This window comes from Rhincodon typus, chromosome 7 (genome assembly GCF_021869965.1).
Source record: "Rhincodon typus isolate 14 chromosome 7, sRhiTyp1.1, whole genome shotgun sequence".
Taxonomy (NCBI): domain Eukaryota; kingdom Metazoa; phylum Chordata; class Chondrichthyes; order Orectolobiformes; family Rhincodontidae; genus Rhincodon; species Rhincodon typus.
The window spans coordinates 54,494,104-54,506,977 of record NC_063338.1 but is presented as its reverse complement, the minus strand read 5'-3'; the positions used below and the strand labels follow the sequence as shown (position 1 = coordinate 54,506,977).

General features: G+C 42.6%; 1 protein-coding gene across 8 annotated transcripts in view; it reads left to right on the top strand.

Moving 5' to 3' along the window:
* marchf7 (membrane-associated ring finger (C3HC4) 7) overlaps positions 1-7,341 on the top strand; it is a 57,529-nt gene extending 50,188 nt beyond the window's left edge. For 3 of the 8 annotated variants that reach the window (XM_048598972.1, XM_048598973.1, XM_048598975.1), the window contains exon 11: positions 7,241-7,285. In XM_048598972.1, the coding sequence (XP_048454929.1) occupies positions 7,241-7,263 (23 nt within the window). In that variant the 3' untranslated portion in view covers positions 7,264-7,285. Of the gene's footprint in view, positions 1-1,250; positions 1,756-7,240 lie in introns of those variants that run through there. The other 5 variants (XM_048598979.1, XM_048598977.1, XM_048598971.1 and 2 more) reach the window with 5 other exon arrangements.
* Positions 7,342-12,874: the final 5,533 nt, after the last annotated feature.

Sequence of the window (12,874 nt, the reverse complement as noted above, 5' to 3'; positions counted from 1 at the left end):
ACTGCTTTCTATAATGGTATAGGAAGCCACTCCATTTAAGGGCATTTAGGAGTGACTTGCGTGCACACATACGTCCCTTTGATCATCCCAAATAAACAGAAGTAGGGATTTCTTACTGGAGTTACATAGAGTCTTGGTGAGATTTGGTCTCCCTTAGGTGGGCAAGATGGGATAAACTTGCCGTTGAGGGAGTGCAGCTAGGCACAAGGCTGATACCAGGGATGAAAGAACTACAGCATGATTAGAGATTGGTTTGACTTGGCTTGATTTCATTAGAGTTTAGAAGGAGGGTATCTGATTAAAATGTATAAAATTCTAAGAACTAGACAGACTATATTCAGGGAGGATGTTTTCCCTGTTGTGGAGTCTAGAACCAGGGGGCACAGTGAACCGTTTAGGCTGAAGTGAGGAACAAATCCTTCATTCGAATGGAGCATTGAAATAGAGGATTAGCCATGATCATATCAAATGACAGAGCAGGGTTGACAAGCTGAATGGCCTACTCCTGCACATTAGTTTCTGTTTCTATAACTGGCTTTTCTCTATTTGAGTATGCACCTCCGTGTAAATGATTCTTTCATAGTGCTTGTCAGCAGAGGTGGTCCATCTTGCTGTTGCTTCTGAACCCAAAAAGAGGAGACACCTCAGTTTTTCTTTCAGTGAACTCTGTTCCATCCTCTTTTCTATTCATGCTTTGATGGCTTGCATCACCTGTAGTGCACTTGAATAGACGTTTAAGCGCATAAATAGAGTTTCTGCAGCACTTCGAGCAAAATAACGTACTGAAAAGTAGTAGTTCCAAAGAATTTCCCAGTCAGAATAGTTTGGGAAATCCTGAAATGGCTGTCATAGCTGTTGATGGCTCATCCCATGTCAGCCTCTTGGCTAATATACTGGAGAAGCAACCATGGCCTGCAGCGCTATACTCCTAACAAATAATCAATGCCTTCTGGAGAGGGAAATGGAATTACTTAATAGGAAAAGGTGGAGGGAAAAACAGTTTTAAAAAGCTTGTTAATGCATTGGTTCTTTTCAAAAATAAAACTGCCATTCTAAGTTTTATTTTCATTATCATTAATTGTCCATCCTCATTAATTGTTGGCATTAATATACTGGCATTTATAAAAGCTATATTTAATAGCACTAATAATGGGCCTGAATAATTTGATCAGCTGAAGTTCACTGTTTGATAGCACAGTTTAATTTTCCTCCTAAACATATACTATTTTTTTCTTACATTGGGAACAAAGCCACTTGCAGCAATACTAATTAAACAAAGAAATTGAGAGTGGGCTAACATTTTATCAGAAACGGAAGTGGACCAGCTGTATAACAACTGGGCAACAAGACCAGAGCAGATCAGAAACAAAGAATTCTGCAACAACTAACTTAGGTCCTGATTCCCCAAAGCCCAGCAAGGCACAGTTCAGAAAAATGATGGAATACTGTCCACTTGCCTGGATGAGTAAAGCTCCAACAACACTCGAATTTCAACACCATCCAGGAGAAAACAGCCCACTTGATTAGCACCTGCATCTAACACCTCAAACATGCATTCTGTACACCGCTGACACTCAGTGGCAGGAGTATGGACCATCTAGAAGATTCACTGCGGCAACTCACCAAAAATCCTTCAACAGTACCTTCCAAATCCATGATCTCAACCGCCTAGAAGGACAATGATGCTGCCAGTGTAGGAACACCACTTCATGCATTTGGGAATGGGCGAGATCCCTATCTAATAAAAGAATAGCTTTTTAAAAATGTCATGAAATCTTTGAGCTTTGAATCTATAAATAAGACATTTTCCTTTATTATAAGTAATGCTTGGTAGTATGTAAACAGTGCAGTGAACACATCAATTTAAAGTTTTTGTCAACTGTGATGGGTGCATTCTCCATGGCAATGCCTGTATTAATCATAGTCCACTTGCCAGTGAATCAGCACACTCTTCTCCAGTAGTATAAATGTTGCTTTTCCCCTTGTATTTGATATTCTTGTGAATTGTCCTGGTAAGTGTAAGACAAAAAGCTTTGACAAAATCTGTTTCTTCCCCAGCAAATAACAAATTGTTTTTGTTATAATTCTTGGCATAATCTGGCTTACTTAATAAAAGTTGTCCAATAGCAGGATCCCTTCTCATGTTGGACACTATGAACTACATTTTGCAAGCATTGTCTGGTTTAACACTATCAGCTTGCTGCCTGTTGAAGTCAGTCTGAAGGACGCGTTTGTAGTTCACCAGTTGGAGATCTACCAAGAGCTTTGACTTTGAATCTATTACTTTAAATTTAAACATTCCCAGAAGAAAATATGCCATTCTCAGTTAGCAAAATGAAAATGTTTATCCATTTACAATTGCACAAATTTGTCAAACCATTAAAAAAAAAACTAGGACAGAGTCCAATTTTGGCACCATTCTATTTTGGAATTCACTTGGATGGAATCAAACTCTAATTGTTAGATTTTATAACAAGCAATGATAAACAAATGCTTTAGGTATGCATTTTCTAAAATATGAGCCTTCAGGTAACGAAATTAAGAAAAACCAAGCAAGTTACAGTCAGCATGGATCAAGTGGGAGTGATGGCATCAAAAGAAGCTCAGTTTAGATGCTAAACATTAGTGGCAGTGGCAGCCCAGAATGATGTGGAGGATGTTATTTGTCCGATAGCCCTCAGTAATTGACAACTTCGCAGATCATACCAACTGTAATTGGAGGAATGGCTTGACTGCTGGAGAGTTAGAAATGTGACTGAACTCATGCCTACCTTTACATCCCCCAGCTCTGTCATTCGCTATTAGATAATCTGCATCCATCTGATAAGAGCTCTTGTTTCAGTAGAAGATTTAGTGATTTTACTTTAATTGCTAATGTGATGCTTCATTAGCTTCAAGCTTTTGTGTTGCAAAGGTGTCCTGGTGAGGCAAAAAAGTGGGGTGCCACTGTCACTTCTGTGTCTGTCAAAGTGCTGCTAATCGTTTTCTCCCTGCATCTCTAGTTACAGGCAGTTGCTTTTGTGTATTTGCTGCCAGTACACTCACTCGCTCCAATCAGGCTCATTATGTTAATGACACATGGTACCTGTAATAGGAGAAGCAGCACACCGCTGATTCTGTGACTTCCATGTACCAGGGTGACTTTCTTCCCATTGATCGTCTTTTGTCCTGTGATTACACTTTCCTGCTTACTTTAAGGAGCCTTCCCAGGCGAAATTGCCTGCCTCCCTGTCACCATGTATTTTGACTCTGCTTGAAGCAGTATGTACAGTGAAATACCAGCACAATGAACAGGTTGAAAGAATTGAATCGGAGATAGTAGGAACTGCAGATGCTGGAGAATCCGAGACAACAAGGTGTAGAGCTGGATGAACACAGCAGGCCAAGCAGCATCGTAGGAGCAGAAAGGCTGACGCTTCGGGCCTAGACCCTTTATCTGAAAGAATAGTATGGATAACAGGGTAAGCTTGCATTCAAAGTTGACAAACAAAGCTGTAGGCAGTTTATGTGCCTTTAATTGGATTTTAAAATCTTGTGTGTGAGTTCTGTTTGTTGTGTGAGATTTCCAGTATGAAGTTCAAACATGGCAACACCCGTACCCCAAACACTGGCACCTCCTTGAGTACATCATCGTCAGAGTGAGGGATCAGAGAGATTTTAAAATCGCCATCCACTGCTGGACGGACCATTGCCTGATCTGAGCCAGGATCAACATAAATATAGTCCCGCTGCAGCAGAGACAACAGAAGCAGTGCCACAAGAAGCTAAACATTGAGGCATTCAGAGACCCAAAAAAAATAGCCCGATACAACCACTCCTTTCCACAAACCTAGCGACCCTTGACACCAAGTCGAAGGCTTTCAACAGCCTCTGGTCTGCGCTCAAGACCGCCATCATCAATGCCTGCAAAAATTTGGTCGGTCACTCAACCAGGAAACACCAAGACTAGTTTCATGAGAATTATGAGGAGATCCAAGAACTGATAAGCTGGAAGCGCATGGCATTTCTGAATTTAAAACAACCATCGCACGCGGCAGAGAAAAAGGCAGGTCTACAGGTGACTGAAGGCTGAGGTCCAACAACAAACCCATGACATAAAGAACAGGTAGCAGGTGGAGAAAACACTGGAGGCCCAATGAAAGGGCCACAACCATGGTATGCAGGGTTTCTTCTGTGCTGTCAAGCCTACTTAGGGACCAATCAGCCAAGGCCCCACCTGCTGCCAGCCAAATACGAAGTGACTCTTATCAAAGACATGCTATCAAACAACATGGAGGGGGAGCACTTCAGAGACCTCCTCAGCCAGGGCTCTGGTTGATCTGAGCATCCTTGAACGCATCTCACAGCAAGTTTCACACCAGAAGCTCAGCAATATCCCAGCCATGCACGAAGTAAAGAAGGCCATCCGCCAGCTTAAGAATAAGGCTATTAGAGCAGGCGGTCTCCTGGCTGAGGCATTGAAGTGTGGAGGCAAAGACTCCTGCTGCAGCTACACCCCCTTGTCTGCCTTATCTGGAAGGAAGAGAGCATCCTGGGAGAGCTCAGAGATGCCACAGTCGTAAGCATTTTCAAAAAAGGGAAACAAGTCCAACTGTGGTAAATACAGGGGAATTTCCCTGCTGTCGACTGTTGGAAAAGTCATCGTCAATGCCCTCCTCAACCATCTCTTCCCTGTGGCTGAGGAACTCCTCCCAGAATCGCAGTGTGGCTCTCAACCACGGAGAGGCACAATGAACATGATTTTCACTGCATGACAGCTGTGATAGAAATGAAGAGTAAAGAACCTACCCCTGTACATGGCCGCCTTCGAGCTTACAAAGGCTTCCTCCTCCACTTTGGTTGCGCCATGAAGTTTGTCATCATCCCTTTGCCTGTTTCACAACAGCATGGAAGTTGTGATTTATGACAAATGGCTCCACCACTACCCAGTCCCCATTCGGGCTGATGTCAGGCAGGGTTGCGTCATCACCCCAACACTGTTCTTGATCTATCTTGCTGCAATGCTTTGCCTCACTGCCGACAAGCTCCCTGCTGAAGTGGAGCTAACTTAGAATCAGTGGAAAATTATTCAATCTCCTTCGAGCCAAAACCAAAGTTACCCGAACCAGTGTCGTGGACCTGCAGTATGCGGATGATGCTTGCGTATGTGCAACCTCAGACAATGTACTCCAGACCATCATCAATACCTTTGCGGAGGCAATGAGAGCATGGGTCTCACCCGAACATCTGTAAGATGAAGGTTCTTCACCAACCTGATCTGGCATTGTGGAATGAAGTCTGATCATCAAGGTCCGTGGGAAGGCCTTAGAGAACATTAACCACTTCCGATACCTTTGTCAAAGCAGCTATTCACGAAGCGAGCTAGTGCAGCCGTCGGTGGTCTGAGGAAAAGGGTGTTTGAGACCAACATCAAATCCGAGAGCAACATCATGCTTTACAGAGCTGTGTTTATTCCTACCCTCCCACATGGCTCTGAGATGTGGACTGCCTACAGCAGACACATCAAGGCGCTGGAGCAGTACCATCAATGCTGCCTGCGCTAGATCCTGCAAATCCACTGGGAAGAAAGACGCACCAACACCAGTTCTTGAACAGGCCAGCATCAAGGCACTGACTACACTTGATCGACTGCAACAGGCTTGGTATGTCATTTGCATGACCAACAGGAAACTCTCCAAGCAGGTGGTCTGCTCCCAGCTTCGAAATGGCAGGCCAGCCCCAGGTGGACAGAGGAAGCGCATCCTTGATACCCTCAAGGCCTGACTTGTAGAGTGCAACATTCCTACAGACATCTGGGAATCACTGGCCCAAGACTGTCCGAAGTGGAGGAGGAGCATCCTGGAAGGTGTCGAGCACCTCAACTTGCCATCAGGGAAAAAGCAGAAGCTGGGCGAAAACAACGATAAGGGCGCACTGCCACACCAACGCCCCACCCTGCCCTTCTCATGACCACCTCCTGCCCCAAGTCTGACAGAGCTTGTGGAAGCTGTATCAATCTGTACAGCCATCGACAGCCTCACTCTGAGATTGGAAGAGAGTCATCCTTGTCTGCTAGGGACTGCTAATGATTAAGTTTAGCTTCATGATTCCTTAACATATCAGTAGGTAATGGTTTGTTCTCATAGACCCTTGTCTGTTCACCTTGCTGGATTAACCTCAAGTTCTTTGTGGTGAGAGAAAGTTGACAAATCTAATACCTTAATATGTTAGATTTCCAAAAGATCTTCAATGTAGCACATCAGGTTAATAAAGAAAGTCAGAACGCAGGAGTAGAGGGACAAGTAGCAGAATGGATGGCTTGCTTAAAAGCAGGAAACTCAAAGTAGCAGTAAACAATATCAATAGATTGGCCGATGGTGGAAAATGGGGCTGCATGAAGATCAGTACTGACACTACTGTTGATCACAATTTGTTAGCAATTTAGACTTTGAAATCCAAAGAAATTTAAATTTGCAGTTGAAACCAAATTGGGTGAGACTACCAATGTGGAAGGATCCAACTAATTAGAGGAAGTCATTAATAATTTTCCAAATAGGGTATACAATTAGAAAATGAATTTCAATATAAATTGTATGGTCTGAAATTTGCTATTCATGCATGTAAGATGAAAATCTTTAGTAACATGTCTTCAACATTGAAGTTGGATTAGAATAGTTGGGAGGAGATTGAAATGCAGCAATAAATGCTGGATGGACTAGTTGGACACAATTACTTTGTTTCCTGAACTATATATTCTCTGTTTGGACCGTAAAGCTTTCCAATAACCAAGCACAATCATACAATACACATCTTTTGTACTAGGACAAGTTAACAAAGCAATTTTTGAAGAAAACGTTCTGTAGAAAAGTAATTGTGTACACATAGTTGTTTTGGCAGCAGCTGGAGTTTTGTAGCCTGTTTTGGGTGGTGGTTCATTAGAAAAGAATCTTATAATCAGGGAAAAGTATAAAAGATTTGCCAGATAATAATAACAGTTTTTAAATGACAAGTTAAGAAAAGTTTGGACATTTTTCACTAGTATCGGAAATTAAGAAATATGATCGAGCAGTTTACAACCATCACCAAAAGAAAGATGGAAGACTTCATGTTTTTCTTTCTGAAGCGGTGGTTAAGACATAAAATGCACTTTGAGAAATAGCTTTTAAAATGAAAGTGGGTAACAGTCACTTCATTGTACAGAAATTGCATATTGCTGAAAAGAGGATCTTGTTACTGAAGCATTTTATCTTTCATTCATTAGGACAAACTGCTGCCAAATTTTAAGCAATCACATCACTTCTATGTGACAGGAGAAAAGAGTGCTGATTATGTGGCAAGTCTGTTGTATGTGTATTTTCTCTTGAGAGGCAAGTTTTAAGGACAACATGTATATAATGTTGTGATTTTGCCTGGCAAATATTCTGCAAATTGCACCTTGAAATTATTCAATTTGCTGTAATATCTGCTTTATAACTTGTAATGTGTTCTACTATTTTAAATAAACTGCCATTGAGTTAATAAGTCCCTGATGAGCAATTGCTCATTAGAACATCTATGTTCTGTTAATAGAGGTTTTTAAACATCGTGCTAATGAATATTTAGTAAGCAATTTAATCTACAAGTGAAATAGATGGTCAAGAACATTACATCGTGCTAAAGTTTGTTAATTACAGCAGTTGAGCAAACATATCCTTATCGAGAGGTTAACTTAATCACTTGAGAAAGGCTAATGTTCAGGGTATTGCTGGATCGATGACAAGCAAGGGAAGGTCTAAGGTATATTGTCAGAATGTACCCAAAGTTCCTTGATTTAAGGAAGGTCCATGGAATCAATTGGGCATCAAAGACACAACAGGTACTGCAGATGAGTGTTCAAGAAACAGTGCCAACTTGAATATGGAAGAAAAGAAAACTTAGGAATTAGTGGAGCTAAAATTCAGATTTTTTTGTTATGTTGTGAAGGATGAAAATTCAAAAGGAAAAGATTGCATGTATTGTTCAATATAAATGCAGAATTGACAATGTCATCTCTGAGATGAGGTCTTCAGGCGATATCTCTGCTTACAAGATGAATGAAGAGCTATGAGAGAAAGAAAGGAAACAGAATGACAACAAACTCTATACCATTAATCAATTAAAAAGATTGCCAATTTATAGAACCGTCTGGAGCATATTGCATGTAAAACAAATCTGACTTGGGAGCAGTTAGAGAAATATCAGCTTGAACTCAAGCTATGCTGGAGAAAATGGCAGATTTGCTAAGGAACAAGGAACTGCACATCCCTCCTCAGATGGTCCTTTCGGAAATAATAGCGAGCAGTGATGCTGTGGTGAAAGAATTTGAGCAAGACATAAAGAAAATCAAACAAATTGAAGTGGCAAGTGCAAGAGTTGAATCTTAGGGGAAAAAATGTTTGAGAGGCTGGACTGATATTAGAGCAGTTTAAGTTCTGGGATACAATTTAAGCTTAATTTGTTCATTTGAGACTTGAATCAAGTAAGGCAACAGCAGACATCTGGTGCAATAACTCTGGAAACTTTACTTAAGTAATAAATCAGAGTAGGGCAGCAACTTTCTCGGTGTACTAAGGCTCTCGCTTTCCAACTCCGCCTGGGATGCTGAGGCGGATACTTCATCTCCAGTCTCTCTCCAGCACCTTGAAAACTTCTATTCCAGCAAGATAACTTCATTTTTAAACTTGATTTGCACCTTGATGCTGAAAGCAACTGCTGATTAATATTAACTCTTTGCACAACACAATCTACATCATGATCAGTTACATTCTGATTGGCCTAGGTGAGGCGAGGCTTATTGCTAATTGGTTTGAACATGCATTATCAATCACTAATTGGTTCTTAAATGATGGATATTGACTGCCACCCCCACCCCACATCCCACCCCCAACTATCGTCTGACAGGTTTCTTTAGCTGTCAACTTTTTTCACGGGCCTATCCTCTTCAGTATTGTCTTTTTAGTGTTTCCTTATGACTATCCAAAAGAGGATACTTTGAAATGTTCTTTACCCTTTCTGTTCTAGAAAAGGGAGACATGTATGGTCTGTGCCCAATGTCTGAATCTTTGCTCAATTGACGAATTCACATGAAATCCGATATTATAATTGATCACTCATTTTGATCCCTTAAGGTCATGTTTCTTGATTTCTTTCTGGTGATTGAAAACCTGGAAAGAATTTTTATTACCTTTCAAATAAAGGCAAAAGATATGATGCAAAAAGTTGCATACAACCTCCATGTATAAACCTTATTTAGAAGATAAATTACTGATCTGAACAAAATTGTCAAAGAATGTAAAAAGGGAAATGGTGAAATATTCCTCAGTACATAATCTTGATCTAAAAGATTGTACAACTATAAACAAACTTAACTCTAATGCACAACTTTCTTTAGTCCATATTAAGTTTAGTTGTGTATAATTGCTTAACTTTAAACATTTGCTAAAAGACAAAGAGCACAGCTTTGATATTTTTTGATGACTTCTTTTTGCCTCCTTAATCGCTGATGTTTATTTTTACTTGCCTTTGGGGCCTGTATATTCTTGCAATCACGAAATGAGAACGAGCTAAACAGGGTTCCCTCAGCTTTATCCGTACCTCTCAAATCTTTAGTTATTGTTTTCAATCTGTTTTCAAACCCATGGTGCATTTCTTTATAATGTGACTGTTTTGTCTAACCTTACATTAAGTACAGAAATCTACATTGGTTGCAGTTAAGCAGAATAATATACTAGATATATCAAGGAATGTACTTTTGTGTGATTATAATTAACTAAATCAATCATGAAGTTGAAATTTTAATTTTTCTCCTAATCATAGAGCAACTTGAGGTAAAATTTTCTAAAGCAGTTGAAGCTAAAATGTGGATAGAACATAGAAGAATCCAGAATGTAAAACCAGAAGCTTCAAAAAGAGCTGGAAGCTCTTCAGGAACAAAACAATAAATGCCAAGAATCTTTGAACCACTTGAAATAGCTTGAGGAATGAGATTATTCAGTGTCTATTCTGGAACAAAACTTGGCTGTAGTGCGTCAGGTTAAGCAAATTCTGGGATAGCAATTTAAGTCCATTGGAGAAAAACATGACAACGTGACAACATAAACAGAAAGGACAGGCAGCATCACTGACTGTGGAAATCAACAACAAAATCATTGCATGTTCGTGCACAGAGACCCATTCTCTGCCTGCCCCTTTGACCAAACATAGATGGGTCACTCACACTTGCTGAAAGTGATGTGCATTCATGAATGGACCTGTGCCCTGCCAACAAAAGGAATATGCTTAATCCTTGCATCTTTTTTGAATTATCTTTGAGTTTGGGGGTTTGTAGTTCCTCCATTTTCCAAGGCTTTACCATGGAGAATGCAATTAGGGTTGGGCTGGGCTGGAGGAACACAGCAGGCCTGGCAGCATCATAGGTGCAGGAAAGTTGACATTTCGAGTTGGGACCCTTCTCTGTAATGGGGAGGGGGAAGGGAGCTCGGAAATAAATAGAGAGAAGAGGGGTGGGGTTGGGGAAGGAAGATGGGATGATGATAGGTGAGTGCAGGTTGGGAGTGGTGGGGATTGGTCAGTGAGGTGGGAGGAGCAGATAGATGGGAGAGAAGATGGGCAGGTTGTGTCAGATGAAGGAGGCGGGGATGAGAGGCAGGGTTGGTCATGGGATGTGGTTGGGGGTGGAGAGATTTTAAAACTGGTGAATTCCATGTTAGGCCATCGAACTGTAGACTCCTGAAGCGGAATATGAGGTACTGCACATCCTCTTTGCGGGTGGCGTCATTGTGACACTGGAGGAGGCCGGCGATGGACGTGTCACCCAAGGAGTGGGTGTTAAAATGGTTGGTGACTGGAAGGTGTTGTTGTTTGTTGTGTAGAGCACAGATACTCTACGAAACCATCTGAGTCTACACTTGGTCTCACCTTTGTAGAGGAGGCCACATCGGGAGCAGCAAATACAGGAGACCAAGTTGACAGATGTGCAGGTGAACGAACCCCTGTCTGATATGAAAGGTTTGGTTTTTGCCTTGATTGGAGGTGAGGGGGCAAGTGCAGCACTTCCTGCGGTTGCACGGAAAGGTGCCGGGTAGGATGCGGTAGTGGGGAGTGTGGAGCAGACAAGGGAGTTGCAGAGAGCGTGGTGCCTACGAAAGGCAGATAGGGGTGGGTTGGGAAATATCTGTTTGGTTATGGGGTCAGATTGTAGGTGGCGGAAGTGGCAAGGAATAATACGCTGAATGTGGAGGTTGGTGGGGTGATATGTGAGGACAAGGGGAATCTGTCTTTGTTTTGTTGGGTAAGAGGGTGTAAGGGCAGAAGTGCAGGAAATGCAAGAGATGTGATTGAGGGCGTTTTTGATCGCTGGAGGGGGTAAGTTACAGTCCTTGAAATAGGAGGACATCTGGGATGTTCAGGAGTGGAACGCCTCATCTTGGGAGCAGATGGGGTGGAGGAATTGGAGTCTGAGATCGCATTCTTACAGGAGGGTAGGTGAGAGGAGGTATAGTCCCAGGTACCTGTGCGAGTCGGTGAGCTTGAAATAGACGTCAGTTTCGAAGCGGTCACCAGAGATGGAGACGGAGATGTACAGGAAGGAGATGGAGGTATCGGTGATGGCCCAGGTGAATTTGAGGTTGGGGTGAAAGGTGTTAGTAAAGTTGATGAACTGTTCAATCTCCACGTGGGAGTACGAGGCAGCACCAGTAGAGTCATTAATGTAGCAGAGTAAGAGGTGGGGCGTTGTTACAGTGGCATTGTGGAAAGGGGACTGTTCCACGTACCCTATGAAGTGGCAGGCATGCGGCTGCCCATGGCCACCCCCTTAGTCTGTAGGAAGTGGGAGGAGTTAAAGGAAAAGTTGGTAAGGGTAAGGACAAGTTCTGTTAAGTGGATGAGGGTGTCAGTGGAGGAGCCCTACACTTGGCCCCTCACCTCCATTCAAGGCCCGAAACAAATCTTTCATATCGGACAGTGGTTCACCTGCACATCCGCCGACTTAGTCTACTGTATCTGCTGCTCCTGATGTGGCCTCCTCTACATTGGTGAGACCATACGTAGACTCGGAGACCATTTTGTAGAGTATCTGCAGTCTATACGTGACAAATGACAACACCTTCCAGTCGCCAATCATTTTAACTCCCCTTCCCACTCCCTGGGTGACATGTCCATCCTGGGCCTCCTCCAGTGTCACAATGACACCACCGCAAACTGGAGGAACAACACCTCATATTCTGCCTCGGGAGCCTACAGCCTGATGGCCTAAACATGGATTTCATTAGTTTCAAAATCTCCCCACCCCCGGCCTCATTCTGTGTCCAACCCTGCCTTTCATCCCTGCCTCCTTGACCTGACCCAACCTGTCCATCTTCTCTCCCACCTATCCGCTCCTCCCCCTCAATGACCAATCCCCACCACTCCCTACCTGCACTCACCTATCACCATTACACTGACCTACCCCAGCCTAACCCCTCCTCTCTCTACTTATTTCCCCGCTCCCTTCCCCCTCCCCCCTCCCCATTTCTGAAGAAAGGTCCTGACCCGAAATGTCAAATTTCTTGCTCCTTTAATGCTACCTGGCCTGCTACGGTCCTCCAGCTCCACACTGTGTTATCTCTGACTCCAGCATCTACAGTTCTTGCTATCTCTGAGCAATAAGGGTTGAACTGTGCTTTAATTCTATGCAATATTTGTTACGGTAGTGAATGAGGTGAATAATGTAGCAAATCCCCTAAGATAGTCCATAAACATGTTAACTGGGATCCCAGTGCAAAACTTGCTAAATTTATCCAGAACATGCTCCATTTCAGTTTTTCCTGGTCTCTGCAGTCTAACCGGTGATTCTAAAGGGACTGCTTGAAGCCACTGAAGAACAGGTAAATTTCTT